This window comes from Phalacrocorax aristotelis, chromosome 3, assembly GCF_949628215.1.
Source record: "Phalacrocorax aristotelis chromosome 3, bGulAri2.1, whole genome shotgun sequence".
Taxonomy (NCBI): Eukaryota; Metazoa; Chordata; class Aves; order Suliformes; family Phalacrocoracidae; genus Phalacrocorax; species Phalacrocorax aristotelis.
In genome coordinates, this window is record NC_134278.1 from 51,848,184 (window position 1) to 51,867,626 (window position 19,443).

The window sequence follows — 19,443 nt, forward strand, 5'->3', positions numbered from 1 at the left end:
GACAGTACGTCTAGCTGGACCTCCCTGGCTCAGCTGCAGCACCACAACACCACAGACCCCCAAAGCCAAGAGGACAGAGATGCAGCCCCAGAAGAGCTGCCTACATGCAATGGAAGGCCACAGACAGCAGGGAGGTAGAAAAGAACATAAATACCATGAGACCAAGCCTTGCTCAAGAATGCTGACAAACAAAAAAGTTACAAATACCTAACATTTAACCTGTAAAGCTTCAAAAACTTTGCCCTCAAACTGCGGATGCCAAAATATTTGTACCCTCTAGCACTTTGTAACATACACCGCATCAATAGGCAAAAGGCCTCAGAATAATTTGTGCACACTAAATTGTTCGAATGAGCTTTCAGTAACTCATTTAACATTACAGTCTGCATTATTTTAGCCTGTACCCATAAATGCAAGAATGAATACAAAGGCCAACTAATGCTCCCACTGGTATCCCACAGTGTACTGGCAACGTGTCAAGGTCTCCCAGAAGGAGCAGCCTCACTAACAACTAGCACACACAGGCACAGGAAGTGGCAACTAACATGGTAACACATCCCAGACCCAACATCCATGCAGGGCACTCTTAAACAAAGCTAGGAGAGAAATGCTCCTGGTTTGTGGCTCTACTGCTCCCATTTAAATAATCTGTAACAGCCTACTCTAATTCTTTTCCCCATAGAAAAAAGGCTACTGAGCTATAAAAAAAAAAAAACCCACCCTGATACAGCAAAATCCAATGAAGTTTAGAATTAAGTGCACTATTTACAGAGAAGATGGGTAGAGTTGGTAAGTTATCCTTGAAAGAGGGAAAGTTCTCAGTGTTAGGGGGTGGGAGAAAAGCTAGAAAGGACCAGAAGTTGACAGAAGAGCCTCCTAGGACCTAACTCAAGTCATTGGTTCACATGACACCTTTAGTAGTAGTCATCTTTGTCTTTTTATAAGATCTTTTTTTCCCCCCCCCTAAAGCACAGCCTGTAGACATTCTTAAACTATCCTCTTTTGGGTTAAGAAGAATTTCAGAGCAAGACTGTATTCACTGCAGTACAAGCAACTGTTACAAATATTTCATTGGTTTCCAGGACATTTTTACTACTATATTTAATATACTTACATGGAACTGTCTCAGTAAGAGAACAGCCAGAATACACTAAAAACATTGACTGTTTTTTGGAGGAAAACTGAACTTACTTTTCATGTCATTGGTTTTTGGTTTGGTTTTGGTTCTTTGTCAAATATGCACAACTCATACCAGGGTACTGTTATAAGTACTAGAGTAAATGTGTGGTTGGTGACAAACAGACCCAAAAAATAAATTTGGAAATAAAGCTCAGACTCTTCAAAAATTTTCCAAGAGCTTTGTGTAGGATACCTAATTTCAGTGACCAGTCAGGAACCTCAGAAGAGCAACTTGGGTTATAAGAGGGTCTTACATCTTTTACTGGAACTTATCAAACAAATGTTTCTTCATCGTATTTCACTGCCAAGTAGTGTATAAATGTATTATTTCATTAGTACAAAATGGTTATGTGCTTATTAGAAACACATCTGAATGACATGGCTATATTTCTGCTAAATGGACAGAAATACTAGAAGTTTGATAACAGAATCACAGAATCTTTCATGTTGATAGGGAACTCTTGAGATCCAGCCCAACCTCCCCGCTCAAGCAAGGTCAGGCAGAGCAGGCTGCCCAAGACTGTCTCCAGACAGGCTCTAAGCATTTCCACAGATGGGAGACTTCACAACCTATTCCAGTGCTCAGTTACCTTCATAGTAAAGCATCACCTTTTTGTATTCAGATGGCATTTTATGTATTTTTAACAAGCGCCCATTGCCTCTTGTCCTGTCACTGGGAACCACTGAGAAGAGTTTGGTTCCCACTTCTCCATTCCCTCCCATCAGGTATTTACATATGTTGATAAGACCCCCCAAGCCTTCTCTTCTCCAGGCTAAACAGTCCCAGCTCCCCCTCCTATGTCAGATACTCCAGTCCCTTCATCATCTTTATGGCCTGCACTAGGCTGACACCAGTTGTTCCACGTCTTGTGTACTGGGGAGCCCAGGACTGGACACAGAACTCCAGGTGTGGCCTCAGCAGCACTGAATTAGAGTGGAAGGATCATCTCTCTTGACTTGCTGGCAATGCTCTGCCTAATGTAGCCCAGGATGCTGTTTGTCCTTGCCCTGAGGGTGCATTTCTGGCTTGTGGTCAGCTTGCTGCTCAGCAGGCCCCCAGGGCCTTCTCTGCAGAGTTGTTTCCCAGCCAGTCAGCTCCCAGCATACCCTGGTGCCTGGAGTTATTCCACCCCAGATGTGAGACCTTGCATTTCCCTTGGTTGAATTTCATGAGATTCCTCTCAGCCCATTTCTCCAGACTCTTGAGGTCCCTCTGAACAGCAGCACAACCATCTGGTGTATCAGCCACTTCTCAGAGTTTTGTGTCAACCGCAAACTTGCTGAGGATGAACTCTGTCCCAGCGTACAGTTCGTTAATGAAGATACTGAACAGTACCAATCCCAGTATCAACCCCTGAGGTACACCGCTAGTGACTTGTCTCCAGCTGGACTTAGCACAACCCCTCCTGGGTCCAGCTGTTCAGCCAGTTTTCAATTCACTGTACTTTGTTAGCTTGTCTAGGAGGATGCTACGGGAAACAGTATCAAAAGCCTTGCTGAAGTCACAATAAACAGAATCCACAGCATTCACCTCCTTCACCAAGCTGCCTACGATGAGATGCCTGGCTATCAGATTGGTTAGGGACAATTTCTCCTTCATAAATCCATGCTGACTACTCCCAATCATCTTGTCCTTCATGTGTTTGGAAATGGTTTCCAGGATGATTTTCTTTATCACCCTCCCAAGGACTGAGGTGAGGCTGACCAACCTGTAGCTCTCCTGATCCTCCTTCTTGGAGGCAGGAGTGACATTTGTTCTCTTCCATTCCTCAGGAATCTCTCCCAGTCACCATGATCTTTCAAAGAGAACAGAGTGGTCTCACAATAACATCAGGCAGCTCCCTCAGCATTTATGAGTGCAACTCATCGGGCGCCAGACACTTATGTATGTCCAGTTTGTGTAAGTGCTCCCTCGCCTGGTCCTCCCCCACCAAGGTAAGTCTTCCTTGCTCGGCTTTTCCTCTGATCTCAGGAGCATGAGATTCCTGAAAGCTGGTCTTACCAGTGAAGACTCAGGCAAAAAGAGTTATTGAGTACCTCAGCCTTTTCCACATCATTTGTTCCCATTCAGCACCAGGCTTATGTTTTCCGCAGTTGTCTTTTTGCTGTTTATGTACTTTCAGAATCCTTTCTTGTTGCCCTTCAGGTTCCGTGCCAGATTCAACTCCAGGTCAGCCTTGGCTTTCCTAACCCCTATCATTGCAAGATCAAACAGCAACTCTATACTCTTCCTATGTTACCAAACCCTGGTTCTACCTCATATATGCTCCTTTTTTATGTCCGAGTTCAATAAGGAGCATCTTGTTCATCCATGCAGGCCTCCTGCTGCCCTTGCTTGCTTTCCTACTTGTTGGGATGGACCTTTGTTGAGCTTGGACAAGGTGATTCTTGAATATCAAGGACCTCTCCTGGATCCCTCTTCTCTCCAGGGCTGTATCTCATAGGATTCTTCCAAGCAGATATCTGAAAAGGTTGAAGCCTGCTCTCCTGAAGTCCAGGGTTGTGATCTTGCTCTTTAGTGTGCTCCCTCCACTTACGATCCTAAACTCCACTATATCAGCTAAATAAGCCAATAACAATAATCATATCGTAGCTCCCCAAGTTGTTGAAGACTACAGTTTTTCTGAGAATTTCCAGATTAACCTCTACTACCATTCAGCCTTTAGTTTCTGCAATTCATGATGTTAAAAGCAACAGACAACCACAATCTTTGGAGGTGACTTAGCCACTAAAATAAGTTCCAAAGGAGACAGCTGCATACAGTTTGGGGTCCCAGCAGCATAGCCTAATATCCACTGTCCAATTATCACTGAATTAATCTCTTTCTCTGAATAAAAAAAATTAAATTCAAGCAAAGACATTTTACTGCTTTCTCCTACCCTTCTTTTATAAATACACACAATGAGACTGTACTTTTCTCACAAACAGTTGCACTGAAGTCCTTCCACGCTCAGGGACAGACTGCCTACCCAGATATTTTGAAAGTAGCAACTGAAGGGCACCGATTAAGGAAAGGCTTATGTTTTTCTTTTCTCTGAATTAGTTTCACCCAAAATCCACAATTAGAAGTTTATAGTCTCTTCGTTGTGGGAAGCAAAATACTTGAAGTAACCAGCATAATCCTCTCACAGGAAATAAAGCCTTTGGGACAAGAAATCTCAGATAAAGCTGTATCACTCTGATGCTTTTTTGATTAAAAAATACAAAATTCCACTACCATTAGCTGTTTGCAGACTTTTAGAGTTATACCTATTGATTCTGAACAGATAATGGCCAAGATACTTCACAGGTAAAAAACAGCCCTAACAAGTAATACCCCTCTGGTCTGTTTCTTCTGTCTCCATCAGTCATTCAGAGAAAGCTGCTTAGATAAGGTAAGGAGCAAAAAGTAGAACACAAAGAAAACAGAATTGAATAAAAGCCTTCTTTTCCCCAAAAAAAGTACTTAAGTTACCTTTTCAGCATAATGAAGAAAAACTTTTCCCAGACATGCATCAGGTTATTTATAAATTCAGTTTACTCTCCTTGTCTATCTCCACACTTGATTACATTCAACTCTTTAGTTTCCTTCTTCCAAATCAAAGGATACAGGAAAGTTCATCCTGCATCAAGAAATCTATATCCTTCCCTAATACCCAGTAGCATAATCATACACTCTTTTGTTTTGCAGGCTTCCAATATACCTTCAAACTACATCACAATGAATATGCCCTGATGTCCCGCCTCTGAATGGAAAGGAATAGAGTTTTATTAAGGCCTTAATGTCTAAAAATGTATTTTATTTCTCCTCCATCTTCTACAGTGCAAACTAAAATAAAAAATTCCTAGAGCTATTTTATTTATAAATAGCTCTAGGAATTCAGGAAAAATTTTTTGCCCACGTTACAAAAACAATAGAAATCCCACCCTGATATTCAAGCAGTAATGAAAACATTTCATCCATCACTGGTTCAAAAATAAGCTAATACAAGTCTTGAGTTGAGAGAGGTGTCACATTTGTTAACTCGTCATGCAAAAATGAGAACTCTACATTTCACTACTCTTACTCATATTTTCCAGCCCTACTCTTCAAAAATGCTATTGCTTAAGCGTAGCAATAATCTGCCTCATAACAAGAACACAGAAATAGTTGGCATTAAAGTTATCTTCAGAACAGAATCAAGTTACAAAGCAGAAATTAGCTTTCCACCCCAACTCTTTATTATGCAAGAATCCCCTCTAGTATTTTCATATTCAGTACAACAGAATTGGCTAAAATATGGATTCCTTCAGCAAGTATCACCCTACTGTTGAATAGAAGTAATCATCACTTGCTCCAGAAACCACCGCCTATGTGTTTTCACTGACATAAGCCTTCTTCCACAAAAAGCTCATATTAGTAGCGGTAAGAGAGACTTCATGTTTTTCAAAGTCCTAAGGAAGGACACATCAAGTTGGTCTGTAACATCAGAAGAGAGGAGTGAGTAGTCCACCTTTTCCCTGAGGGAAAGTTAGCTAGTAGTTCTTATTCTGAGTGTCCAGGCAATATTACACACAAAATGGTCTTGAATTGCAAAACTGGCTGCCTTTTAGTTCAGCAACATACTTCTCAAACACATTCTCGAGTGTCTTCAGGTTATGGAGTTATTAAAATATTCTGAACACACACAGAACCAAGTACACTGATGCTTCTCCCACATTCTTAACTCCCACAGAAAATGGGTGGGGTTTGAATTTTGGGGGTTGGGGAGGGAAAAGGAGGTTGGTTGCTTTTGGTTTTTTTTTTTAAGACGTCAAAAAGCATAGTGACAGCATTCAAACAAGGTAAATATTTAATCAAGCAAACACACTACTTTTGCAATGGAAGAAATTCATGCATTACAAGGTTTTACTCACTATCCAATACTTTGACAGTAACACACATTTTCTGTCATAAAACAACCATTTAAAGATCAAAATCTATCTTCATATACAAACACCCAATTCTTACCAACTTTGAAAGAATTATATATATACACACACATATGTATGGGCACTGCTGTGCTCAAAAGTGTGCGGTTTCTGAATCCATTTTTTTCCTAAGACACATGTAATAATACAATAAACCTGCTTATCCTGCTATGAAATTTCTCTGTACTTAGCAAAGCAAATAAGGAACAGGAGAACAAATTGTTCTCAGGTGCTAAAGAAGAGTAAGCTACCATTCATCTGAAACAAAACACATTATTAGCAAGTGGACTTAAAGTAACAGTTGTAATCTTTCAGAACCTTTTTCCTTCAAGTCATTTTAAAAACATCCAGTTTTAAAATAAATCTTCATTAAAAGGTTCACGTCTATTTCCCTTTCAAAACATAAAAGAAGATAAAACAAAACTATATTAGAAAGAGGCATTACCATTACCTAGCAATAACACCTCTCTCTACTCTGGAAAAAGTATTATTTAGAAAGCATTTTAAGAAATTCTTACGTTTAAATAACTTTCATGCTTGCATACTTCAAGGAAAACATTCAGATAAACTTTATGTTATTTAATTCGGAGAAAATGGAGAAATAAATATAAAAAAAACTTATCCGTTGAATAATGGTGTCAGTAAAAATATTTTCATTTTTGTACACTTACTGCAATCTCTCTACAGGCCGACATGGATATCCCTGTACCTTCAATTTGCTTCAGTGCATACTCCTTTTCATCTTTTCTGTATACAAAAAAAAAAAACACACAGAGAGGAATATTTTTAGTTCTGACTTTATCACACGAATCAGTACAAGTATAATGGTTCATTTTAATTTGGTATGGATCACGGAGCTGAAAAGCCAATCTGTTTTTTATGCATAAATTACACTTAGATATTAAAAGTAGGTTTCCTTTTCACACAGGCTTCAAAAATTCCAAACTCCCACATAAAGAAACTTTGTTAATCCATATCCATTTCCCTCTGAAACCATATAGATAACTGCAAATACGGCTACAGAGACTTTTGGAGGACACTTTTCCTGAAATTCCAGGATACTATCTACCACCATGAAAAAGCAGCACAGTTGCATCGTATCCCACGCCTGGAAAACTCTCCTAGAAGTACCTAGGAACCACAAGGATCTTACTTGATTTTACGAGCCATTGTCAATCCACTTTCACTTCTGAAATACTATTATGTTTTAAACTAATTATACTTCTTGAAAGAACATTAATTTCACCGGGCAAGTTTGTGTTTGCCAGAGGACAAGCACAAAACTCTTGAATGCTGGCTACCAGCAGACCCCTACATGGTATATGAAACTGCTTGCTCTGAAGTACAAAGCCAAAACACAGTATTATCATTTAAATAATCACAGTTTAAAGTGATTTAGAGGGAATACCAACAGAACAGGAAAATGAAGTAGCATCTCAAAGACCTTGCAATACAACATAACCAGCTTACTACCTATGGTAAGGTTTTGCAGGATTCAGGTATCATCGACAGATGTTCATAAGCACCAGTACCAACAGTGCTGACACACTTCCATGGACTCATCAGTTACAATTCATCAACCCACTAACCCCCATCTAAATTCCATATGGCATTTCTGGTGGACTTCAGTTTCCCCTTCATCCAGTCCCAAACCATTTTGTTTTGCTGTGCTGAAAAATTAACTTGAATTAGTTTCAGCCTCTCTTGCTTTTATCTAGAAGTCTGTGTCCTGTCCAGATCCAGCCTCTTTGCCATCCCCACCTCTGAAATTCATGGGATGAGAAATGGCCAAGTGGAGGTATACAGGGAGGGGATGAGATTGATAGGAAATTATAACTGCCTACACCTATCAGTAAGTACAGGTGATCATTTTTCTCAGTAATTTTCAGTATCCGCTAAAACCACAATGCATATCTATAGTTAACCTTGTGCTTGCTTCAAAAAAACATTGGGCAAAATGGAAGCCAAAAATATGACAAGAAAAATTCCAGATGCAGTCTGACTACACATGAAAACTCAGCGCACTGCAAGTTTTGCAAAAAGTAAATCCACCTTTTAAGCAGAAGTCACTCAGCAGCTGCTCCACCTGAGAAACCTGAGTTCTGGTGCTGAACCTAAACTCAGAAATAGTTGTTACTCCTCTCAAACAAGCATTTACATGAAATCTTTGGAAGCCTTTGAGAATGTATTCCCTCCACAGTTAAAAAAAAAAACACACAGAGAAATTCAGTTGTAACAGAATTACAATCTGCTTTATTTCAAGCAGGGTGTTTCAATGTGTTTGGGATTTGGTGCAACATTGATCTCTAAGGAAGCAAGACCAAGCATGTTAGGCTAAAGGTTTGAAGGGTCTCTTTCTCCTGATACATTTGGAATAACAGGATATCCTTCTGCAGCTGAAACTAAAGGAATGGATTACTTTGAGGTGACCTAAATGATTTGGGAACCACCAAAGAGAAATACATTCTCATTCTGCACAGATTTTCCGTGGAGAAACGGGAAGGACAGCAACTTACAAAATGCCTTGCAACTACCCCCAAAATATTCACCCATTCCAATACTTGGATGCAAATCTTAACAACCAACACACATGACAAATTAACATAAGATTGGATCCTTCTCTTCTAAAACAAACTTTTATTCCTCTATGCTAACTAAAATGAAATACAATCATAGAATATCTCAAGTTGGAAGGGACCCCGTATCACAATATTTTAAACATACAACTTCTGACTTTGTACTTTTGTTGAAGGGGGGAAACACTCAAAACTTTTCAAGGGCTAACAAGTTATTCACTACTAAAATTAGGCTATTAACAGCTCTTAAGAGCTGTTCACCAAGTACACATTCAGGAGTAACTTCAGAAGCTGACATGTCTGCTTCTTAAGCATAAGGATTCATCAGGATCTACTGATACAATAATTCAGATTCCTTCTTTGCTCCCAACTGAGCAGCCCTTTATTTTCATGAATTAGTCCTTTATAAGAACTTGGCTCAAGACAGATGCAGAACCAAGAAATGTGTAACTTTACAGGTAATAAGCTCATATCTTATCTCTCAGAATTTGCTTTTGATGTCATTAATTAGTCCAAAATTTAAAGAGTAAATAAATGCTCATTCCCTCTCATACAGTTCTGCTATCTATGCAAATAAACTGCAAAGTATTAACTCCATAACTCAGATAGCTTACTGAGACTGTGAAGACAAAATTATGTTTTTCACAGAACCAAAACCAACTCTGGCCATTTAAAATCGGCCATAGCTTAAACTATGCAGTACAGAACAGCCCCATGCAGACATATCAGCTTGAATCCCAAAACAATGTAGTCACTACAGCACTGCAATATACCCTTCTTTTGGCATGTCTACTTAAACAGGCACGCCACCCCACTGATACAGCTACCCTTGAACTAGTTCTACAGATGCAAGCATTGCATTCAGTTACTCAGAACTTCAGACTGAAGGTCGCGTCAAGACCGGGCATGCCGTTTGGCACACAACGCCTTCAACAGCATTGCTTAACACCACTGCTACTGTGAGTCTGTCACCACTTAACAGTCAGGCACTCTATGCAGGATTTTAAGATACAAATGAGGAATGATGATCATGTTAAAAAAACAAACAAACAAAACAACCTGAGAAATTATAGCATGTAGGAAAAGATGGCAATCTTGCAGAGCTGCAAACAACATGCTTCTAGGAGACTGGGTTTTGTCAACATTGAGCAAAAATGAGGGTAATGAAATACTTACCTAAAATAAATGGTTATCAAGGCTGAAGAACTCCAAAGATACCATACACTAGATCTCACTAGTTGTTTTTTCACCAGCTGCTTCAGAATCATAAACATAGCCTCCTCTAAATACCTAAATACCATTTACTTGCTTTGGCAGAAATGCAAGTCTATATGAATACTTCTCCAGTCAACTATTATGCAAACATACTAGCTGTTTAAAGGACTTTCCAAAAGATCTCCACCAACTGGTATTTTAACTAGTAATATCTCCTATTTAATAGTAATCTCAAGATAATTTGAGAAAGAAATATATTTAAAACTTCAATACCAAGTCAGCAATGCAATCTGATGAAATACACAATTCCGGTTACTCAATAAAATGGTATTAAAGGGCCAAAGAAAAAAAAACCAGGTACTTTATTAGCTACTTCCCCTCTTTTAAGAATTCAATAAATAATGTCAAATGGTATGTGTGATAGGTAAGTATACCATTCAACTCCCTAAAGATCTATGCTCTTACAAAACACTTGAGGCAGGGGGAAGTATTTCTACTTCATATTGAATATACAGAGAAACTCTAGTGAACTTTGAACACATTTCAAGAACTTTTACAGACTTATACAACAGGAAAGTTTTCATAAATCCTTTTCTGACAGATCGCACATCAGTACATTTTTCACTAGAGAGTGGAGCAAGTGTGATTGAGTTTAAAAACCAAACCTGAACAACAACAAACTACATAGCTCTGGCATGAGGCAAAAAGCACCCGTGCTAGGGATAGCCAACAGATGCAAGGTCTTTGACCATAATAATTTTCATCTGGTCACAGAAATATTGGCTTAGGATCAGGCCAAGTAACTTGAAGGTCCTGCTGTGTGGGTGTTTGTCTGAGGGCAGGGAGCAAGCAGCATAGACCAAGGTTTAATCAAGCAGGTTCTATTAAACAGCCACCCCAGGCCAATGGTGGCGATGTGCCCAATGAATCCAAGCAAAAAACATAGCAAAACATAACTGAAAAGGAACTCTATTCTTTAAGAGGCTGCGACTCAGAAGTTCTATTAAAGCTTTTCAAAATTGATTCAGAAGAATTTGCCTGATAAAACTGGTACCAGGTCACACCTCCATGAGGTTTCTCCATGTTCCAAGTTCCCTTATCTGAAACTCGGGGCAAAGATTAAAATGAACATTGTTTCTAGTTCCAGACACATTAGAATTCATGCTATTTTAACAGAGATTAACTTTTGACAAAAGTGGAACTGATGAGATACCCTTGTCCTTAAAACTTACTGAGTTGGTATTTTAGATAGCCATAGGCAGCATCCAAACACAAGGCTCCTCACACCTACCACCAATAATCCGGAACATCTCTCATAAAAATCCATACTGGTCTAAGGCCATAACCTGGTCTTTCAGCTTAAGCTTTTCTCCCTCACCAATAAATATCCCATTCTGCAAGTCCTCAACATTGACGTTAACATTTTAATTTCTACCGTACAAAGGAAAACTCTGTCCTCTTCCCCTCACAAAATTGTACTCAGCTGGCATATGTCCTATTGCAGTATTCAATGCAGAAAATAAAAATATGATTACTACTTCTTCTGGGTAACACTTCCAGCTACCATTTTCCAAATGCTTTGGAAAGTACCAAATTCACTTTATAAGGGTACAGTTCAGAAGACTTAGGATAATTAAAATGTTTCAAAGGAGTTAAACTGTCTTAATTAGCGTAATTGTACTTCAGAGTGCTCCCATCATATGAGAAACTACTTTACAAACAAGGCAATGGAAAACTAGAAACAACTTGCCCAAAACCATAAGGAAAAAATTATAGGAGGATTTGAAAACAGTGCATGGTTCAAACTATTGTTTTATCGCTATTATTCAAGTTTCTAAACTTTTAATGATGGTCCCTGTTGAATTCACATAATTTAACATACATCCCAACTTCAGAATTAATTATCCACATCAAGGAACTGGCTTGAAAGACTGCAATCACACTGAAGCTACAACTGTGGCTATCACATCAGTTAATACGGATATAATGTTACAGTATATACTAACGATAACTTTCTTAAATTAAATGGACAATTACAAAAACAAATAATAATTAAAATACACATTTTGTTAAACAAATGAAGTGCACCATAAAAACATTCCAAGACCTAGCTAGAAAAACCTAACAGAAAACAACAATACACCCTTGTAAGCAACACTAATAGAATTAAAACGTTTGTGACTCTGTAGGACAAAGCCTACAGAGTTCAGTGCCCTTCAAACACAGTACTGCCCAGAACACAACATTCCTATAGATATCTTCTTATGCTCTAACAACTTTGTTTAATTGCTGCCATACAGAATAAAGTTAATCACTCAGCAGGAGATCACCAAGGGTTGCAAACTTTGTTTTGTCCCCTAAGATAAGGAAAAAACCATGACACTGAAGTACACCTAGGAATTAACTGAAAAACCCTCTGTGGTATCTGGAACACAGCAGCAAAACCACTAAATCAATCACATTCAGCACTGGTTACCTTATGTAAGATGCTCACAATTCTATACATAGCATGTGGCTATAGCCCTTTACACAGGTAATAGTGCCAGTAAAAGCGTCTATGACTGACTGGAAAAAGGGACCTGATCCTTCCCAAAAAGTGATGAGTTCTTACGCTTTACTGTTTTTATGCATATAGAAATAACCATAATCCCACAAGCAATTGCAAGATTAAAAAAAATCCACACATGTTATCACTGGGGTACCTGTTTTTCAACAGACTAGGAAAGTAATTTTCTTTTATCATTGTCCTCAAACCATATCAAGCCTTATCCAGTCAGCAGCTCAGCCAACTCCTTTTCATCCATGCGGCAACCAGCCACAAATGACAGAAGCTGGGAATCTACAGGCTGACCTTAATTTATTTCTAGAGAACAGTATACGTGCTGAATTTCAATGCATATATATTAGTTCATTTTGAATACTACTTAAGAAACTCAAAATGTGCAACAGTAAGGATAGCAAGCAGAAATTTAAAGGAAATCTAGGACCACACCAGTCCTTTAAAGGGTTTGTCTTTCTTCACCTTCAAAGACAGCTCTCTGCTGCTCTGCTAAAAAACTTCACAGCAGCTACAGGTTATTCCTACAGCCCAGTCCCAGCCAACTTCAATACAACATGGATACCTGAGTTACATTTGGCTGGTTTGGGCCATGAAAAGAATGGATGAAACCAGCAGACTTACCTCATTCTGCTACGGTGAAAAGTTGACCATTTCAGTAACGTCTATGGACTGTGTGGCTGGCCTGCCTGCACCCCTTAGAGGTTTGGTGGGAACCTTCTCAGTGTTGCAAACAGAACTCACATGTGTATAGCACAAGGAAGGACTTCTCACACAAAGAGCAGACATGTATGTCATCTCATGTACTCAAACCTGGGCTTGGACTTTCCTCTTAGTGGCAGGATGGGAAGCCAACCTCTCCATCAGGCAGTGACTATATAGAGTCTTTAAAAGTTGAGCTTGCATCTTGTCTGGAACAAGAACTAAAAGCAAACTTGGGGAGTGGGAGCAAGGCAACAAACCTACACCAAACAGGACAGTCTTTACTATGCAATACAAAAACAGCTGGAGCGAAAAGAGAATCTCCAAGGCTGATCCAGGTACATACAAGGAGAAACTTTTCAGAATGTAAACAATAGGCTATGTTTCATACTGCATTTCTGAATCTTTCATCTCACAAAGTCTTTATAATCTCAATTTTTTAAAAGGGGCCTGAATGCTACACAGCTCATTGGTGTCATTGCCTGACGATACCCACTAAACTCTGCTAGGTCTCCCTCCAAACATCCCAGATGATGCCAGCTACGCCAGCATACACAGACAGTAACACCAAAAAGCAGCACTTTATCTTCCGCCACCACCAAGACTTGAAGTCCATATGTGAAGCCCTTCTGGGATCTATGAACACAGCAGAAATAAAGGGCAGAAGTTTGTGTCATTTTAGATGTTACTCTTCAAAATGCAATACCAAATTCCTGAACACTAAGCATAGTTTCCTACTCCACCTTCCAATAATTTTATAGACCTGCCAATGTCAGGTACTTGCATAAATGCATGTCCAAAAGACGACAAACTCAAGACTCAATCTGTGAATTTTAAAAACAGTGATTTTTTTGTTTGTTTGGCTGGTTTTAAAAAACTCCCAAAGGGGGAGCTTTTCTATCCTGTTTGTTGAAATCAGCATTCTAAAGTTAAGTCTACTATAAATTGGGAGAGACAGTCAAATATAGAGCAACTGATTGCAACAATTAGCTTGTTCTTAAAAATATGACTTTCATTACATACATTATGAGAAACACACACCAGAACAGTTACAGAGATTAGCCTGCTGGAAAATCTGGCACATTCCAACCATATAGGCATCAGATTATGATTAGACAGAGTGTTACCACAGTACCCTATGAGACATTGAACTATACTCACATTTTGTTCTATTCTCTATAGAATATCCCCAGATGTACCTCTAAAAAACACAGTTGATATGGCTACCCTTCTGTTTGTTTATTCCTCTCTAAATCAGTCTACAAACTCAGGAGCAAATGTGCATGCTAAAGAATGAAGCAAGTTCTTAAAGTGATGCTAAGCTCCTTGCCATTAAACACAACACCCTTATATTGTGTGCTTCCACAGAGTCTCACAAAAGATGCTAAATACCTATTAAAAAAAAAACCAACACAATCTTCACCTACCACAAGTGATTTGTTCTTTATGTATGACAGCTGATGACAGCTGATTAAAAAGACAAACCAGAAAAATCTTATCAGTGCTCAGATTCACCACGTTATTCCTTTACTCAGCTGTCATTTCATTAGACTGGGGAGTGGGAGTAGAGGTCTCTTAATATCAACATGAGGAGACTGGAACTATTCCAGCACCATTACACATAACCTAACAATATCCTCTTCCCTTTTTCCCAGTAGTTTCCAATTCAGAAAATTAAAAACAAATCTTTGTAGCATAGATTACTTCCTGACTGTTAACAACGGTTTCAGACTATTTCACAGTCACAACCACAGACAGATTTTTAAGATCTCTGTAATAACAGACCATTGGACATCTTACTAACCTTAAACATATTAAAATTTAGCCTTTACATTATAATAATAATTAAAAAGTTGTATTTTTAAGGAAAGAGAGCACAGCTTCAGCCACAGCCACCCTCAATCCAAATCTACTGATGAAGAGTCAGAGATCTCAATCAGCTCCAGGGTTGTTGCCATTGCTAAAATTTGACTGGTTCCAAAATATCTTGAGCAACTGAGAACTGTGAATTTCATATGAGTAGGTGTATTTTATAACAGATTGGCATATGCAGACTTGACAGCCTGTTTATAAAGGTAAAAACTGAAGCGTTCACATTAAATTTTGAAAGCTGTAAAATTATTCTGCAGCTCAGGTAATTTCTTCCAGCATTTGCTGCATTAAAGCAGGGGATAGAGCTGTACCTGATCTTATTTCTTTATAGACAGGCTTGATTACAGATAATGAACCGGTTTAAGAAATACCTCCCTTCCAGAAAGGATACTGCACGTGAGGATTTGTTATCTCTAAAATAAGGAACCACAGCAACAAGAAGAAAAATACCTCTGAAATAAAGAGGAAACAAGATTTTCTTTCTGTCATTTATTTACCAAGGCCACAGACACAGGGTCCTTTAGACTATGCCAAAAAAGAATCCATCATTTGTTTCATAAAATCACTTATAAGAAGAATGTTTGTGACTACAAACCTCAAAAAATTACTGAAAACCAGACAGCTAAAGTTCTTAAGTATAGGTCCTAACACCATACTGTAAAAAAATACCGTAACTACACAGTCCAGCCTAACGTGCATCACATTTCTTTCCCTATAGTGCTAGATCTGGCTAAAAACTACAAATCTGATAGGTGGAAAATTACTACTAAAACACCAAATATTAAGAAGCCTGTATTTCTTTTAAGTCTCTTTGGTGAGAATGTCAATACGAAACACGAAATGTGGATTTTTTTTCTCTAAACCATTGTAATGCATTAGGATCATCTACAGCAGAAGAAAAAAAATATTGACTCAATGCAAGACCTATCAGGACAACAGCCTAAAACCTGAAGTTATTCAGTTTTCCTTTTCTAGTTCATGCCACAACCAAATGCTTCCCCTCAAGCATATAGAAAGCCCAGATTTATCAGAGATTATCTGTTGCACAACAGAGCACATTTATTATAGTTGGAAACTTGATGAGTAGAAAAAACACCCTTGCAAGAAGCTATAAGGACCAGAACAAAATTCTACAAAGTCACTACAGGGTCCAACTTCATTCAATCTGAAAAAAAAAATAAATAAAAATCTTTATTGCTAATAAAGCATCTACATCTTCCCCCTCACTTCAAGATCAGCAATTAGGATTTCACAAAGTTACGGATATCTTTATTCCAACCACTAAGAGAGTCTTGCTACTTCCCAACAAGCAACAAGGCCTTTAGTCAGCAATCATCATATCTGCTCCCCCATAATCCAAGTCTCATTCTGCCTCCTTTGAACTTCAAAACTGCACATCCCATAGTGAGAATAGGTTTCTCCCGTGCTCTTTCTGTAGCTTAAGAGCATCATTTGAATAGTTTTACAATGACATTTTTTCCTGCCGCTGAACTCATGCTAAAGGTAGAATAAATAGGATTCAACCTGTAACAGTCTTCTGGTTGTTCTGAACCAAAGACAAACTAAATTTGGTAATTTGTCTACCCCTATTTCTCATTTGGAACACAACAGAATCAGGCAAAGGATTGGGTCATTCTGTACAATAATAACGTTTCATTCATTCATATCATATTAATCAAAAGGTATGAACATAAAGCTAACTTTGAAGTCCACAACACCCTTGAGAGCATGGCAACAACTGTGTTCAGGAACAGACCCATTCAAAGAAACTGTCAGATGAATCAAAAACAAACATGACATTTTTCAATGAGCAAGATGATAAATCTTTGCATGATTCTGTGGTAATCCATGGAAGTATTAATATGGGTGAGAATTTTCTCTAAACACCTTTGAATTTGCAGAATTCATGAGCTGTAAGATAAGAAGCATCTCTCTCAAAAGAATCTACCTAGGAGTCAGATAATATGCTGCTAGAATTTCATGCATGAGTGGCCTTTGTATCATCAGATCTCTTCAGGCACTCAGACCCCACAAGATACCGAAGAGGTGGGCAAGTCAAGGACAACTGCCGTGAGAGCAGAGTCCCAGCATTACCTGTGTGAATGCTTCCAAGTGCTCTAGTGAGGACGGGGAAAGGAAGGAGGGACAGAAGAGACAGAAAACCTTCTGGCCACGGAAGAGGGATTGACTCTTCCTGCAATTAATTCACAAGGAAACCAGATACATTGCTTCAAAACACCAAATGTGTCCTGCTTTAACTCCAGGTGTAGTCTCCACTCCAGAAGAACTAGCTTTTGCCTTCAAGTCAATTGCCTATAACATTTATTTTCACTTGTCCGTAAAAAGAAATCAATAGCGTCTTCTACTTAAGCCAGCAGGGAATGAACAAAAAAATAATCATAGCACACGTGAGGCCCAGTTTATGGGAGCGCATGTTTAAAGCCACACTGTCTGAGACTGTCCCCAGTTGGTATCTGTGCTCTTACTTAGTCCGGAACCCTTATCCTTAAGTGAGCGATCCCACACTCCCAGCATGCACAGGAAGCTATAGCTCTTGCTTTGCCTGTTGGAAAACCTGACCTCAGCATGATTTCATCTACAAGATGAATGACCCTAAAACTTTTCAAGATCATGACCTTTGTAGAAAACAGACAACAACTGAGGGAGCAACAAGCAGTTATGCTGTAACCTCATCTGAAAATACTTATTTAAAAATTGCTAATCGCAGAAGACAGAAGCAGACATGAACAATTCACTTCAGAGATCCACCATTCCAGTAATCTCAGCTCCTCCGATCTTTCTCACAAGAAAAGTCAGTTCTGCTTTGCAATTAAAAAAAACAAACCCACAAACCAAACAAAAAACCCAAACCCTACAGTTATAGTTTTAACTGACCTTTGCAAATTGGTGTCTATCAGATACACTCATATTTCATAAATTCTCAAAAAAACCCAACTGCTAAACCAAAGAATCATGTTCCCACAGAAGTCTAAGAACATTTTAATAAGAAATTCAGATACAGAAGTATCAGTTGATTTAAAAGACTATCATAGGATTTTGTTAATAACTAATTTTTATTTAAAAGGTTTCTGTGCTTTTTTTCTTCCTGATTCTGTTAAGATAGCTGAAGTTCACAGGAGGCATAATAATTTGTAATATCATCACAACCAGCATTTTTATCTGTCAGTCATCTAACTTGTCCTCAAGTGATCCATGTAAATGAAGTCCCAGAGCTGGGAGGTCTTATATAAACCTAAATTATTTAGATACATGACACTTGTAAGTCAAGTCAAAACAGTAAAGTTTATTTGCTATACAAGTAGAAATTGTCCTTCATTTCTGAAGGTCACATGCTGAGTTAGCCAATTTATTCTAAAACCAGTTGTCCTGGACCAGTTTCAGCATTCCTTCAGGCAAACACACTGTTGTTGAAACAAATAAATCTTTTTCAGTTGTAATACTTTGTTTCAGTGAGAAAGACTGAAAAAAACAAACCAACCCCGAAACGCAGCCTGTGTCAGTTCTCAAATGCCAGCAAAGGAGCTCAAGAAAAGACACATCTTCAGTAGCAGAATGCAAGAGCTGCTGATCACTTCTGCTAACAATCCCTTCCTCAATCATACACATGAACCGTAACATCTGAGCCGTACGTTAAGCAGCAGTGAGCACATGCAAATAGAATCTTATTTTACAATGTAGAACTCGGTAGTTAAAAATAGAGGAGAAAGACTTGGATTATAAGGAATCTATGCAAATCATGAGCTTGATTAAGGCCACAGAGATGCAAACACAATCTTTCAGTAGGTATTTTCAAAATGCGTGGGAAAATTTAATGTTACTAAAAATCTCTCGTGAAATTTGGTTACAACATTCCACAGAAGTAGTGGTTACTTGTGCAAACACATCTGTAACGTTCTGAATCACAGCAAGCTCTGGGGCTTGGTTTTTTTTTGTTGGGTTTTTGTTTTGTTTTTAAATCATGCATGATGTTAAAATATTCATCTGTAAAGTAAACTTATGAAAGAAACTTTACAACACTTCTACCTACAATACAACAGATTAGACTGGATGACCCAGAAATACACCAATGTATTAGATTTCTACGTCAAGTAGTTCACATGAGAAATACTTAGTTTCTGATCTAGCCCCTGTTCTGCCTTGCTTCGCACCCTCTTACCAAGTGGGGAGCAGAAAGGAATCTATTCTTCCCCCCCAAGCTCTTACTTCCTTTTCCTGCAGCACTATTGGAAAACTCTGAGCCCACTCCCCATACCCCCCCCCATACCCCCCCCCCCCCCCCCCGTAACAGGAAACTTCTTATCCTCTTCATCTCTTAAAAAAACCCACCACACTACTAAATCTTGAAAGGTTCTCCTTCCCAGCTTATTATGGGCTAATTTATGCATGAATCTT

General features: G+C 38.7%; 1 protein-coding gene across 1 annotated transcript in view; it reads right to left on the reverse strand.

Moving 5' to 3' along the window:
* CDK19 (cyclin dependent kinase 19) overlaps nt 1-19,443 on the reverse strand; it is a 136,208-nt gene that overhangs the window by 109,893 nt on the left and 6,872 nt on the right. The window contains exon 2 of the mRNA XM_075087448.1: nt 6,780-6,855. Coding sequence (XP_074943549.1) covers nt 6,780-6,855 — 76 coding nt within the window. The remainder of the gene's footprint in view (nt 1-6,779; nt 6,856-19,443) is intronic.